The sequence below is a fragment of the Lissotriton vulgaris genome, chromosome 5 (genome assembly GCF_964263255.1).
Source record: "Lissotriton vulgaris chromosome 5, aLisVul1.2, whole genome shotgun sequence".
Classification (NCBI taxonomy): domain Eukaryota; kingdom Metazoa; phylum Chordata; class Amphibia; order Caudata; family Salamandridae; genus Lissotriton; species Lissotriton vulgaris.
Genome location: NC_141693.1, coordinates 996,672,256 through 996,687,051, shown reverse-complemented (window position 1 = coordinate 996,687,051; position 14,796 = coordinate 996,672,256). Strand labels below are relative to the sequence as shown.

Here is a 14,796-nt window from a genome sequence, read left to right as displayed (position 1 = left end):
ATATTGCTTTGGTCGACGTGTAGACCTTACACGGACCATAGGGAAATGAAAGCAACTGATTAGGGTCATGGTGTGCTCTCTCCCACTTCTCACTCTTAAACCTCCCTTCTCTCTCTCTCGCTCTCACTTTCTAATGATTTTAGCCTTGTGGTAGCATCTCTCTGTCTATCCCTTGTTTCAAAATAAACATCTGGGCACTTACAGGCAGTGAATATACTACGACTGACGAGACATTGATTAGATTTATCATTGATTCTCTGTATCTGGAAGTTCCATATATAGATTCTTATTACAGAAAGAAAACATATATTTGTTTGTCTAGCATTATTTGCAATACTGACACGTAGATATAAATGCAGAACCAGCACAAATCAATAAATACAGACAACATGTATCAACTAATAGCTTGAAGGTACCTATACAGTGATAAGAGATGACAAAAAAATTATAAGAAAGGGGCTGAGCACCTCTGATTTTTCATAGTTTTCTTTTAAAACACAGGTGACTCTAATCAACCTGGTCTTCTGTTTAGATAAGTGTGCGGTCATGCATGAAGGTGTTTCAGATTCTTGGTGCAGCCCCTAGAAAAGGTTTTGTTGAGGCTTTTTTTGTTTCTTGAATTTCGAGATTTCTTGAAGGAGCAATTTTTTGTTCCTTAAAATGCATTTTTCCCTATAATTTTTTATTTCTGTGGTAGACATGGCAGCAGGTCATGATAAAGATCTTTGGGTTGTGAATACAGTTCTGAGAATGTATCTTCCTCGCTTGAGATCCAGTTAAGAGATTTCATTTATTAATTAATTTTTTATTTATGTGAGCCTGCAGTTGTATGGAGCGCAAACATTGCCCATGTTCATTAGAGCGCTTCACAATAACAATAAATTAGATGGTAGGATAAGACAGCCAGAGGTGCTAATAATAGAGTCTGAAACAAATATTAAGATGCACTTGAACAGTGAAGAGATGCGGTAGAAGGTCGAACAATCAGAATAAACATTCCTAGCAATAAAATAGATAAGATAGTAAATACATAACAATCTGTTGCAGGATGGTTGTTTATAAAAGGAATGTGGGCAGGCACAAAAGGAGAACAGCAAAGAACTGAGGAATGCTGTACAGCCTGAGTAACGAGATGTGATACTTACCATGGGATACTCTGGTCGAGAGGATAAGAAGAGTATAGTATGCGTGAAGTCAGGGGCAATGAGAAAGACGTTAGAAGGAAGTTAGGATGAGAGAGAATGAGTCATCAGAAGGTATCTTTGGAATAGAAGTTTATGTTCGGCCTCGACGGTTTCAAGAGAGGTTTTAGTTTGGATACTTGCAGGGAGAGAGCACAAGACTATTTAGGCTCTGACCAGTGGCGTACCAATAGCCCATGCAGTGTGGGTGGGGAGCCCTTGAGCTACAGGGGCCCCCTCCGGTCCAGAGCATTGGGGGTTACCTCCATGTATTTTGCAGGGGGGCCCCTTAAGTTTCGTTACGCCACTGGCTCAGAGCCAAAGTGTGTTACTTTGTAAAGGCGGGTGATTTCAAGAAAAACTATTCTGACCTGCATTGCACTGTTAGTCTAGTTGATACCTTTATATTTGAAGCTAAGTACTGCAGAGTCGAGGGGTGAATAATATTCTGAGTAATATAAACTATCTTGTTGATTGCTCTGGCCATTTAAGTGTTTAAAGAATATGAGCGGTGTGGTCACCTGTTTTTTTGTTTCGGCAACAGAGATGGCTACTGCATGTAGTACTACCGTAAGGCGGGAAAGCTGTACTTTAGGGAGGCCAGTCTGAAGTTCCCACAATCTATCCTTTTTCACCCCAGAGATTCCACAAGCGCATTGATATCTTGTTCTGGAGTAAACTGGTGAATACCCCAGAGCAGCCTCAGTTGAAAGTGAGTACTTTTGGCCATTGCATTGATTTTAAATTGTAGATTGAGTCTTCTATCCAGGATGAATCTTAGGGCTTTCGCACTATCGATGATTGATGGTTTGCAGGTCAAAATGTTACAGGTGACAAGCCAGGATTGAACTGATGAGGTGAGTGACAGGGTTTAGATGAGGAGAAACGCTATTTAACGGATTAAGTTTCAAGTGATGCGAAGTTAGTAAGTATTGTGCCTTTTACAGAGTTTAGAAAAGCAGTGTGGCATCATTTAGAGAGAAAATCTAGGGGTAAACCAATGTATTGTGCGCATTTTAATGATAGAGCAACCTAAAGCTCCTACTTAGGAAACCGGGTGGTTCTATGTAAGTATACTTTAAAGTGTTATGCCCAGTAAGTCAGCTAGGAGGTGAGCCATTTGAGGATACCGCCTTTAATACCCATGACTTTTTGTGGTATCCGAGTGTTTCACAGAATCAAATGTCGCTGATGGATCTAGAAGGACAAGGAGACAAGAGCTGCCAGAGTTAAGGATGGGACATATAGTCCACGACTTGAAACAGGGCGTTTACAGACATGTAACAATGTCTAAACTGGTATGAGCAACAACACGAGAACTGGAAAGATAAGATCAGTCTTTTTGCATTCAATATAAGTCTTGCTACTGAGGGAACCGGGTGGGGGTGGGGGGTTGAGAGGTTTCATTTGAGGATGTGTCTGAGTAGACCAACTCCACAGTCAAGCTTTGGGCAAGCAGTTGATGGCAGAAGGACACTTTAAATAAACAATTACAACTTTCATGACAGCCGCCTTTTGAATAATTTCATGAAGCAATGTTAGTCTGAAGGATGGCCTGAAAAATATACTTTTCTTGGCTTTTAATGCTTGAAAATGACTTCTTGAAGTGTTGATTTGCCAGTTTAAGGTTGGAGGATACATACTTATTTCAAGAAACTAAAGAGGGGTAAAGCAGCGCAGTACCAGAATAATTCTGTTAAATATTTTGAGGAGAGGAGCGAGCATAGCACTGCTGCTAGTTTGAGAAATCTCTCTCTCTACCTGGATAGTGGCACTGCAAGTGTAGTAAGCCTAAGCCTTAAGGGCAGGGAACGTGGAGCGGAAAAACTCATAAAGGCACATGGGAGATGACCAGTAAAGTCTGCCAGCTTTGGGTGATTTTATGACCCCTTTACTCAATAATTCCCCATCGGCAGGTACTTTATAAATGGTCTATTTTACTCCCGCAGTAAATCTAAAGGAAGGGTGTCTCAAAGTCTGTGAATAGGCGCCTATTATCCATACCCTTTTTCTCAATAAACCGGAGCACAAAAGCATTTTTTAAGTGCACCACTTAACTTTTGTAACCTTGAATTACTGTCAGGCATAACCACCCAAATCAATTAACAATTATTGCCAAATCGTCTTCGTCTGATGTCCAGACAAACTTTCAATTTTGCACTTTAAAAGTGGATGTAAACCTATATATCATTTCTGTTTTGTTGTTACTTTTCATGTAGTAGGTCTAGCAAAAACTACCAGAACCTTTAAAAAAAATCTTTCAGCTCTTCCTGTCGCCCCAGAGTCATAAAAGCTTTGCACATTGCACAAGTGTGTTTAAGTCTCTCTTGTGAAAAATATATGTGAAGTTTAGTCACTTACCTGGGTGAGTTCCACTGCCACATAGGTAAAGCCCCTGCACTGGTGACCTGTAGTTTGAGTAGCCGGGGGCTGGGCGTCCAAAGTAAAGCTGATCCAGTGACATGCTCCCATGAAATATATTCTGACATTAAAAGTTGAGATATTAAAAGTTACATCAGAGTGTATGAAACAAGGCACTTATTTTCAACTGAATAGGATACTTCTTTGTTATACTAAGGGATATCAAACAATTCTCAACACTTCTGTTTAACACTGGCGAGTTGCACTAAAAAGTTCGATTTATTCTATTTGTGCGTATACTAGGTATCAAATACAGACCAGGTTATAAAAGAAGTAAAGTAAACCTATACAACATTGCACATGTTACTTGGTAACTGAAACTGAGCTACATCGCCCAGCACTGAAATGATCACGTCCTGGACTTTCTGCCACATCATGATTGTTTCCCAAGATTGGTGCTCCCCGGCGACTCAGCATCATCTCCAAATTGCTACACAGTTTCTATGCATGCATTATAATTCCGTGAATTCAAGACAAGCCAGGCATATACTTTATTATTTTTTTTTTTTACTTTGGCAGTGATCTTGGGAGCTGAGAACTTTGTATCTACCACATGTTGAGTACATGATAGTTTGTGTTTTGGTATCAGGATGGAATAGGGCCTCAGCCCTCTGTAAGCCCCAACTGCGACTATGGAAGTCACTGTAAAGGAGTAAGGTTTGGTCTTTCTTACAGAAGTCGATGCTGGAGAGGATGGTCTTCAGTATCAGGAAACCAAAACATACCTCTTCTAGTCTTATTTTCATGTCTGCACGTTTTTTAGGTTAAGCTGTTCCTTAATGTGTGTTGTATTACATATATTTATACATATCGTGCTTCCAATTTTGAATTCCACAGACTTTTACTGTATAGGTATGCCCATTTTCATCAGTTGGTAATTATATTATTTGTAATCTATTGTGAAGGTGTTGCTCCTTGAAATACTCAGACATACAGATGAATTTTCAGCAGATCTGGAGTCAGGTGACACCGGCTACTTAAACATTAATGAATACATGGTCTTTGGTTTATCGCATACCCCTAGGTACCTAATTTCTCCTGTGCAAGAATTAAGAGCATTTAAAAGAATGATTACATTTATTTTCTTCGCCACATTAGTCTCAAACATGGATCAGGGGCATGGGCTACTACTATTTACACCGGAAATCCTGCAGAGGTTTGAGATGTAATATATCATATTGCATCAAGCTGCATATGAGAGCAATCACTGTGCAGAACTGACAGGGGAACCACCACAGTAGCCAAAAGGATGCATCTGATGACCGTACCGTTGTTGCACCCTCAGCAGCACAGGGGCAGTCAGGTGCAGAGAGAGTAGGCCCAATGCAATCCAATGGAGGGTAGGGGACCTTTGGTTGGTGGCTGCAAGCAGACAGGCCACACGGTTGTGGGAGCTGAGCTCCTGGTCACTTACTCAGGGCAAGTGGGGAAGTAGAGTAGGGTAGTAGTTGCACTTCCAGCGGCACTCGGGCGGCTGGGTGCATGGTCCTTTAGAGCCGTCGGGCGCGCAATGTTATCCAATGGGAAAGTTACAAAGTGAACAAAGGCTGCAGGCTCTGGGACGGAGATTCTTCAGGTGTGACCACCACTTCGAGAGGTAAGTTGGGTTCTTGGAGAAGAGGTAAGTACCCCAAAGGAGGGCACAAGTTGCGTGGGGCGCCGGGTGAGGGGGTGTCTTTGGGTACGGAAAATCTTACCCTCGGCTGGTCGCGGTTGGAAGGGTCCTTGCTTCTGAAGCTCCAGGCGTCGTCAGGGTCGTCGAGGAGGGTCTTTGGGCACTGGACTTCGGGCCCCAGTCGCCAGGGGGATGTCCTCGTGGTCTTTGATCACTCGGGCATAGGCCAGGCTCAGCGGGTGAAGAGTGGGCTGGATTCGCGGTTCCTGGCTGGCACCACAGGTATGGTTGTTGGAGCAGAGCCTCTGCTCAGGGGAGTCCCAACCCTTGAGAGGCTCAAGGTAGGCAGGTCCTCCGGGTTTCCAAGGTTGCTGTCCACAGGAGTCGCCGGGATTAAGCAGGGGCAGGTTCCAGGGTCGACAGGCCGGTAGGGCTGGGGCCAAGTCAGTTGGTGTTGTCCTGTTGTTAGCAGCTGCACGGCGGGTCTTCTTCTTCTTGATCTTCTTTCTGGTTTTCTTATCGGGATCTGAGGAAGGAAGGTTCAGGGTGCCCCTAAATACTGAATTTAGGGGTGTTACAGGTAGGGCAAGGGCAGGGACCAATAGGTCCCTGTCCCGGGGTGGGTACACCCCCAAGTCTGCTTCTCTCCTGTGGGAGGGGGGCAGGAGACTAGCTGTGATTGGGCAGGGCTCCCCATCTTCAAGATGGCCGGAGCCTGGGGTCGTGCTTCACCTCGCCTCTCCCCCTGAGGGGTGGGGTTGGCACAGGCTGGAACCTGCTCCCTTCCTGTCGTAGGGTTTCCCGCCAGTCTTCCTGCCAGAGTGGGGGTCAGAACTGGTGGGGGCCCGTAGCTTCCCCCTGCCCATCCTGGGGGGGAGACCTAGCACCTCGCCCAGGATGTGCATTGTTGCAGGCCCAGGAGAGCGGGGGGCTCTCCACCCAGGGGTCCAGCAACATGTCTGCTGTGTGGCAGCCTCTCAGTCCAGATGTGGATTGTAGGTTAGGTTTTCAGGGGGCATCTCTAAGATGCCATCTGGTGCATTTTACATTAAATCCCACACTGGCATGAGTGCAGGTTTAATGTGCTGAGACCTTTGGTATCAAACTTGTCTGTCTTCATTGTAGCCATTATGGTGCTGTGGAGTTCGTAATGACGGCCTCCCAGTACCATATACTCTTAATGGCATCGCTGCACTTACAGTGCCCAGGAATGGCACTGGGTACTGTATGGGCACAGGGCTCATGCACCTGTGCCCACACTGCTGGCATAGGACTGTTAAAACTTAGGCTGCAGCATCAACATTATCGGCGCCATCTTGCCCCCATTTCGAGCCCATTCGTGCGCGTAAGCGGCGGCCATTTTGAGTACCATGGCCTCTCTGCCCATCGTTGATAGCCAGCGCATCTCTCTCTCTCTCCTGACCTCGCAAAGCATCCCCCGCACGCTGACAGCCCCCGCTCTCACATACCTTGGGTCTATAAACCCCTCTTCCACGCAGTTCTGCCTCGGAACCCCATCCTGTTCCCAGCACGAAACCTCCCTCCATTCCTTTCATGGTCCCGGATCCTTTGATAAAACCCCCTTTCCTTTGTGCCCGTTTGTCTTACTCGTTCCCAGGCCGCCACCTGGCCCTGCGGATACTGTTATTGCCTCCCCCCCTCCTGTACAGTAGGAAGCTTCCCCCATCAAAGGATCCATGAGTTGATCAAAGCCCCCACCCCATGAGATCTGATCGACCTCATACATTCCGTGAATCGGCGGAATGTCCAGCTGCGCGATGATCATCACCTGTTGTGACCGGGGTGGGGACTTCAACTGTAAATGTGTGTGGGAACGGGCCTGAAGCGGGGATTCCGAGGATGTCTTTCCTTACATCAAAGTAATGACAGAGATGTGTTTGACGTAATAAAACAATAAACTTGTGTATAAGAGGCCAGGCCTCAGAGATGCGGTTAGAGCACCTCGTGACGATACTTGCTGTCCGAACTGATGTGTTCTCCTCCGGAGAGAATAAACCCTTGTTTCCTGCCTTCCAGTCTCCAGCGCCTGCCTCTTCATTGATTAATATTTTGTGGGTTAAAGAGGCGACACCGCCGGGCAATACTTGAGGATCTTTGTTTATTGGTTGCTTCCCACCTTTTTACAATTGGCGTCCCAAACGTGGGGCCCATCAGCGACACGTGGATCCAGTGGGAGAGGTCCTGACGACAGAGTGAACGACTGCAACGATCGGGAGAGCTCCTGCCCAATAGACCCTCGTCTGGCAGCCGATCATCCGAACTTCACTGGTTCCGAATCGACCTCTCTCGAGTGATCTACGGTCCTGACTGGGAACCATCAGGAGTGCCGTGGCAATATCGGAGATTGGAGGACGATCGGGCGCTGGACGCGGAAGACGAGAAACAGGCCATGTGGTCCGGGTAAGGTCGTGTAAAAACGACAAAATTGCGAAACGATTGTCGCTCTTTGAGATATTCGCTGCTTACAAACGAGGAAGAGTAGAAATACTCTATCTTCCTTTGTGGACGGTGAAGGGGTGGGTAACGCAGACTTTTGTCCCCGATGTAATCTGTCGTGCCTATCTTTTCTCCCCACTGATTGATTGACTGATTGATTGATTGATTGTAAGGGTAGCTCCCTGTTTTATTGTTAGAATAAGATTTTGCTGTTGAGATATTCGCTGTTTGCAAACAACGTAGAATAACAATATTCTGTCTAGTCTTTGCAGATAGTGAAGGATAGGTAGTGCGGACCTTTGTCCCCCGCTGAAATCTGTCATGCCTATCTTCTCCCCACTGATTGGTAGCCTGTTTAGCCCGGACCGCTTATTAGAGATGAACCATCCGGCTCCACTGGAAGGCACCCCTAATAAGGACATGTTCATGAAGCATGGATTAGTCGCTATAGCATACAGCAAACTATGGCATAAATATACGAGGAAGGACCCCCAGAGTCAGTGGCCACTGATAGGATCCTTCGATGATGATAAAATGAACGCGCTAGAAACAGCCCTTGGTAAAAACAAGACAACGCCCACTATGCTTGATAGTTTCGGCATGTGGCGCAAAGAAACCGAACAACGTAAGAAGAGAAATGAGAGTAGGTTGGGAAAAGAGCTGCGAAAGGCAGCCCACCTAGCTGCCAAGAAACTAGAAGAAGAGATCAAGGAAAGAGAGGAAGCCAATCAGAAACCAGAGATAGAAACATCAAACCAGTGTCCGGTTAGAACACCCTCCACGCTCTACCCTGAATTACCCTCGAAACAGCGAGCCAACGATGATCTGTTGTTAGGTCCTCCGATCATCTACATGCCCCCTCCATATGCCCCTTCCCAACCCTTAGCACAGCACCCACCATCCCCAGGCACAAGCGAGAGTAGCGCCACCGCTTCGGCCCCCATGACTTCTGTGCCGGCCGAACTCCTTGTATTAGATACTACACAAACGACAACGTTAGGCGACCCTGAGACCCGAAGGGCGGGTTCTGCAAGAACAAACAGATTAAGCAAAGATGAGCGAGCAGGGATTGACAAGATAGCAAGGACATTGGTAGAAAGAAAGGAAGATGAAGAGTATATCACGGATATGTTTAACTCGTATACAGGAAGTCACAGACGACATTTTACCGTTCGACTGTGTTATCATGCCTTGAACGCATACGAGGACCGATATCGAGACAAAGGTCCCGAGAGCCTAACGACTCTATATCGGAAGGTCGATATCGGGGATGAGGGCGAGTGTGATGTGACGGACCTCCTTATGCGAACGCTTGAGGTTTTCCGCCACCTCACTGAACAAGGATCGGGAGCTAAACCCACGACATCCGTAGCAACCGAACCACAAACTGAGCGATCTAACGCCATGATGCCGATACGAGAAGCTGCCCCTTACTGGGTTCCTCCACGAGGTGAAGGGACTAACGATGATGCAAACCACAAAGATGCAAAAGGAAGGGTAGTGTACAACTGGGTCTACCAGCCGTGGGACCGGCAAGAGATTCTGACATTCCGGAAATCTCTGCCTGACCTACGTAAAAACCCCACTGCCTTCTATACTGAATTAGGTACAGCCCTAGGTTCAACGATTATGACCCTGGCTGACATCGACTTGTTCTTCGGGTTATGTCTACCGGCTGATGTGTGGAAGCAAATCCGGAAAGTCGACCACCTTGAGCTGTTTGGACATACCTGGTCACAACTCGATGGCATTGATAAACAAAGAGAACCTGGACAAAAGCCTTTAAAATCCATTTTAGACCTCCCAGACAGAAACGTACAGAAATTAAAAACCCTGATTCCAGAAAAGTAAGTGGACTGGTCGATAGTAACGGCCTGTCGCCAGAAACCCCAGGAGGATGTATCGGATTACTTCTCCCGGTTTGAAACGGTGTTCTCCGATTACAGCGGCCAGGACATGACCACTGCAACCGGACACCATCTGTTTGTCCAGAATTACGTTATGGGTTTGACACCAGATGTCTCCCAGAAACTGCAGGCCAGCGAGAGTAGTTGGGCAGCCTCCAAACCTGCGGCTATCCTCCAGATGGCCCAATATTAAGAACATCAGAAAAATGAAAACGATAGAGCAACAGAGAAAAAGAAGAAAGAGTTGAAAGAGAGGGTCATGATAGCTCAGCTGCAGGGAGTAGCGATAAGTAAGGAACCCCCCCAAAGGAAACTACCAGTCGACAGCTCCTAAAGATACGCCCTCCAAAGAACGTACGTCTGCGCCCTATGCAGGTCGGAGGGACTTAGATGAAAACCAATGCGCATTCTGTAAAGGATACGGTCACTGGAAATCACAGTGCCCCGTCCTTTACGAAATGGACAAAAACCGAGAAGCTAGAGACAAGACGAATAAACAAAGGGGGAGGGACCAGAGACGGGGACCCACCAACGACCTTAGCCAGGACAGATCAGGCCGACCCAACACATTTGATCGACCCCGACAAAATCAGTATCAGCAGTCCGATTATGAGAACGCCCACGATTTCGCATAGGACAGCCCGGGACAAGGGAGGGATCCAGTCGAGCTTTGTGTTGACCAGCAAGGTCCTTACGTCACTGCTAAGGTCCTGGGCATGAAATCCCCATTTTTGGTGGACACCGGGGCGACACGTAGTGCGTTATCTAAACGACTGATTCCAAGGGCACCCTTGTCTGGCTCACTTATAACATCGACAGGTTTCGATGGAACGCCCTCCACTAACCCTTTGTCCGCTCCGATCCTCTTCGACTTAGAAAACAACACCACTGACACCACGTTCTTACTTTCCTCCAATAGCCCTGACGCCATTATGGGACTTGACTTATTGAAACACTTCCGAGCGACAATTAGATGTTCTCAAGACGGAGTTCGAGTTTTCCTTTACGACAACCCCGTTCTGCTTAGACATTGCCCTCCCCGACGCATGTTTTCCATCACTGACGCTGACACATCCCTGCTTGACACCCTGCCTCCGTATCTGTGGGCCAAGACAGATTCGGATGTAGGGCGCATGATGATTGACCCAGTACACATTACTGTCCGACCAGACGCAACACTCCCAAAACTTCCACAATATCGGATATTGCCCGAGGGCGAGAAGGCATTGGTAAAGATTATTCAGTCACTGATAGACGCAGGAGTGGTAGAGGAAGTGGTTAGCAACGTTTGCAACAGCCCTATCTTGCCCATCATCAAGAAACAAGGAGAGGGAGATGAGAAAGCATACCGCTTTATCATTGACCTTCGAGAGATCAACAAATTGGTTGTACCCCAGTACCCCGTGGTCTCAGATATCACCACCATCCTGACTTTGATTCCTTCTACTGCCACCACCTTCATTGTCATTGACCTCAAAAACGCCTTCTTTTCCATCCCCATCCACCCGGACAGCCGATATCTCTTCGGCTTCACCCTAAAAGCCCGCTCATATAGGTTCTGCCGAGCACCCCAGGGCTACACAGAAAGCCCTAGCATCTACAGTCAGGCCCTCAAGAGACAACTGGATCAAGTCCAGTTACCCGATGGAGTGGTGTTGGTGCAATACGTCGATGATATCCTTTTGGCGGCCGACACCACTCCGCTAGCAGTCACAGCCACCATTCAACTCCTACACTTCCTTGCGGAAAATGGCCTCAAGGTCTCCAAGAAGAAGTTGTAATTCTGCCAACCCCAAGTGACATACTTAGGCCATCTCCTGTCCAAAGACGGGAGGAAGCTCACCCCCGATCGGATTCAGACCATCCTAGAAATCCCTGTCCCTAAGACTCAGAAACAGGTTCGCTCCCTACTAGGCCTCACCTCCTTCTGCCGACAGTGGTTGCCAAACTTTAGCCTCATTGTGAAACCGCTGCTTTCTATGCTAGCTAAAGATGTCCCCTTCCCACTCCCTTGGACCCCTGAGTGCCAAACCTCCTTCACGGAACTACGAGATGCCCTCTGTTAGGCCCCTGTCCTAGGTACCCCTGATTACACAAAGCCCTTCTCCCTCTACACTCACGAAAGGGAGGGGTGCGCTTTATCTGTCCTGACCCAGTCCATTGGCCCAAAGCAACGACCGTGCGCTTACTTCTCTGCCACTCTTGACCCTGTAGCCAGAGCCTTGCCTGCCTGCCTTCGAGCTGTAGCTGCCGCTGCTATCTCTGTCCGACAGAGTGAGGGGATCGTACTCTCGAATCCCCTCACAGTACTGGTACCCCATGCAGTTGACACCCTCCTGAACCAAACCAAGACGCAACACCTGACGAGTGCACGACTGACTGGATACGAGCTGACTTTGCTTGCACCCCATATCACCCTGAAAAGATGCACCACACTGAACCCGGCAACTCTGTTACCCTTACCAGAGAACGATCCCAATGTGCCCCCTGTACATGACTGTGTGACTCTTACGGACGAACAGACTAGAAGTAGGGTTGACCTCAGAGACACGGCTTTTCCTGACCCTGACGGAGAGCTCTGGGTGGACGGTTCTTGCATCAAACTCCCCGATGGCACCACTTCAGCTGCCTATGCAGTCACCACGGCTCGAACTGTAGTCGAGACAGCCCGCATCACGCAACGATCTGCCCAGGCAGCGGAACTGATTGCCCTCACACGAGCCTGCATCCTAGCAGCAGGAACCACAGCGAACATTTACACCGATAGCCAGTAAGCCTTCGGGGTGGTTCACCATTTTGGGCTCCTTTGGAGGGAAAGGGGATTCTTGACCTCACACGGCACACCCATCTTACATGGAGATCTAGTCTCCGCCTTGATCGAAGCTGTCCTTCTCCCCAAAAGGCTTGCGGTCATCAAATGCCAGGCACACAAGAAAGTGACAGACATTATTGGACATGGAAATGCACTAGCCGACATCACTGCTCGAACGACAGCTGAAAATAGGACGACAACACGTATGTACGTGACCAGGTCACAAGCAGAAAAATGGACTGACGCTAGGGACACTATTAGTCAAGTCAAGTCAAGTCAGAGAATTTATATAGCGCACTACATACCCAGAGGGTCTCAAGGCGCTAAGGAGGGGGAGGAGGATTACTTGTCAAATATCCACGTTTTAAGTTGCTTTCTGAAAGCTAGGTGGTTCTGGGTAAGGCGAAGGTGAGTGGGGAGTGAGTTCCATGTTTTAGCAGCCAGGTAAGAGAAGGATCTGCCTCCCATGGTGGTCTTGTTGATGCGAGGTACAGTGGCGAGGGCTTGGCTGGAGGAGCGTAGTTGGCGTGAGGGGGTGTAGAAGCACAGTCTTGAGTTGAGGCATTCTGGTCCGATGTCGTAGAGTGATTTGTGTGCGTGGGTTAGCAGTCGGACAGTGATTCTTTTATTGACGGGTAGCCAGTGGAGGTCTTTCAGGTGACCAGAGATGTGTTCGTTGTGTGGGATGTCTAATATGATTCTGGCTGAGGCGTTTTGGATTCGTTGGAGTTTCTTTTGGAGTTTAGCGGTAGTGCCTGCGTAGAGGGTGTTTCCGTAGTCCAGTCGGCTCGTGACCAGAGCATGGGTGACTGTTTTCCTGGTTTCGGAGGGGATCCAGCGAAATGTTTTTTTGAGCATGCGAAGAATGTTGAAGCAGGATGAGGATACAGCGCTGACTTGTCTGTTCATTGAAAGTGAAGAATCCAGGATAACGCCTAGGTTCCGTGCGTGGTCTGTCGGGATGGGTGCTTTTCCAAGGGCTTCCGGCCACCAAGAGCCGTCCCATGCAGAGGGGGATGTACCTAGGATGAGGACTTCTGTTTTATCTGAGTTCAGTTTCAGACGGCTGTGTTTCATCCATTCAGCAACTTCTTTCATTCCTTCGTGCAGGTTAGTTTTGGCGGTGCTGGGGTCCTTGGTGAGAGAAAGGATCAGTTGAGTGTCATCCGCGTAAGAGATGATGTTGAGGTTGTGTTGGCGGGCGATGGTCGCGAGGGGGCTCATGTATACGTTGAAGAGGGTGGGGCTGAGAGAGGATCCTTGTGGTACGCCGCAGATGACTTCAGTGGCCTCTGACTTGAATGGTGGAAGGCGGACTCTCTGGGTTCTTCCGGTGAGGAACGAGGTGATCCATTCTAGTGCTTTTCCTTGGATTCCGATGTTATTGAGGCGTTGTAACAGGGTGCTATGACAGACTGTGTCGAAGGCTGCAGAGAGGTCGAGGAGGATGAGGGCGACTGTGTCTCCATTGTCCAGTAGAGTTCGAATGTCGTCTGTTGCTGCGATGAGGGCGGTCTCAGTGCTGTGCTTTCTCGATTACTTTGGCCGGGAATGGAAGGAGCGAGATGGGTCGGTAATTTTTGAGTTCGGTGGGGTCCGCAGTGGGTTTTTTCAGAAGGGCGGTGAGTTCAGCGTGTTTCCAGTTTTCCGGAAAGGTGGCGGAGTTGAAGGAGCAGTTGATGACGTCTCGGAGGTGCGGTGCTATGACGGAGTCTGCTTTGTTGAAGATGTGGTGAGGGCATGGGTCTGTGGGGGATCCTGAGTGGATGGAGTTCATCAGGCGGATGGTGTCCTCAGTGGAGATTGGGTTCCAGTCGTTAAGGGTGTTCGCGGGGGGAGAGGGTTCAGCATGTGGTTGGGTGGGTTGGGCTCCGGGTTGGTTGTCGAAGCTGTTGTGGATGTCTGCAATCTTGTTGTGGAAGAATGAGGCTAGGGAGTCGCAGAGGGCTTGAGAGGGGGTGATGTCGTTGGAGTTGGCCGAGGGATTGGAAAACTCCTTGACGATGTTGAAAAGTTCCTTGCTGTTGTGGGCGTTGTTGTCAAGTCGATCCTTGAATGCTGTTTTCTTGGCCTTTCGGATTAGTTGGTGGTGAGTGCGGGTGGCGTTTTTGAAGGCGTCCTTGGTGCTGGTGGTTGGGTCTTTTTTCCACGCTTTTTCAAGGGTGCGGCAGAGTTTCTTGGACTTCTTAAGATCATCGTTGAACCATGAGGCCTTCTTGCTGCCAGGTTTGCTTTGGCGTTTTTTCAGTGGTGCTAAGGTGTCGGCGGTGTTGGATAACCATAGGGTGAAGTTGGCGGCGGCTAGGTTTGGGTCCGAGGAGTGGGCTGGGGTGTTTAGAAGGAGCGATGAGGAGATCTGGTCGGTGGAGATTTTTTTCCAGTTTCTTTGCAGAGTCGGTTGGA

General features: G+C 48.3%; 1 protein-coding gene across 3 annotated transcripts in view; it reads right to left on the bottom strand.

Annotated features, from left to right (window-relative positions):
* PYROXD2 (pyridine nucleotide-disulphide oxidoreductase domain 2) overlaps positions 1-14,796 on the bottom strand; it is a 529,340-nt gene that overhangs the window by 29,072 nt on the left and 485,472 nt on the right. For all 3 annotated transcript variants that reach the window (XM_086922605.1, XM_086922607.1, XM_086922606.1), the window contains one exon: positions 3,543-3,663. In XM_086922605.1, coding sequence (XP_086778731.1) covers positions 3,543-3,663 — 121 coding nt within the window. The remainder of the gene's footprint in view (positions 1-3,542; positions 3,664-14,796) is intronic.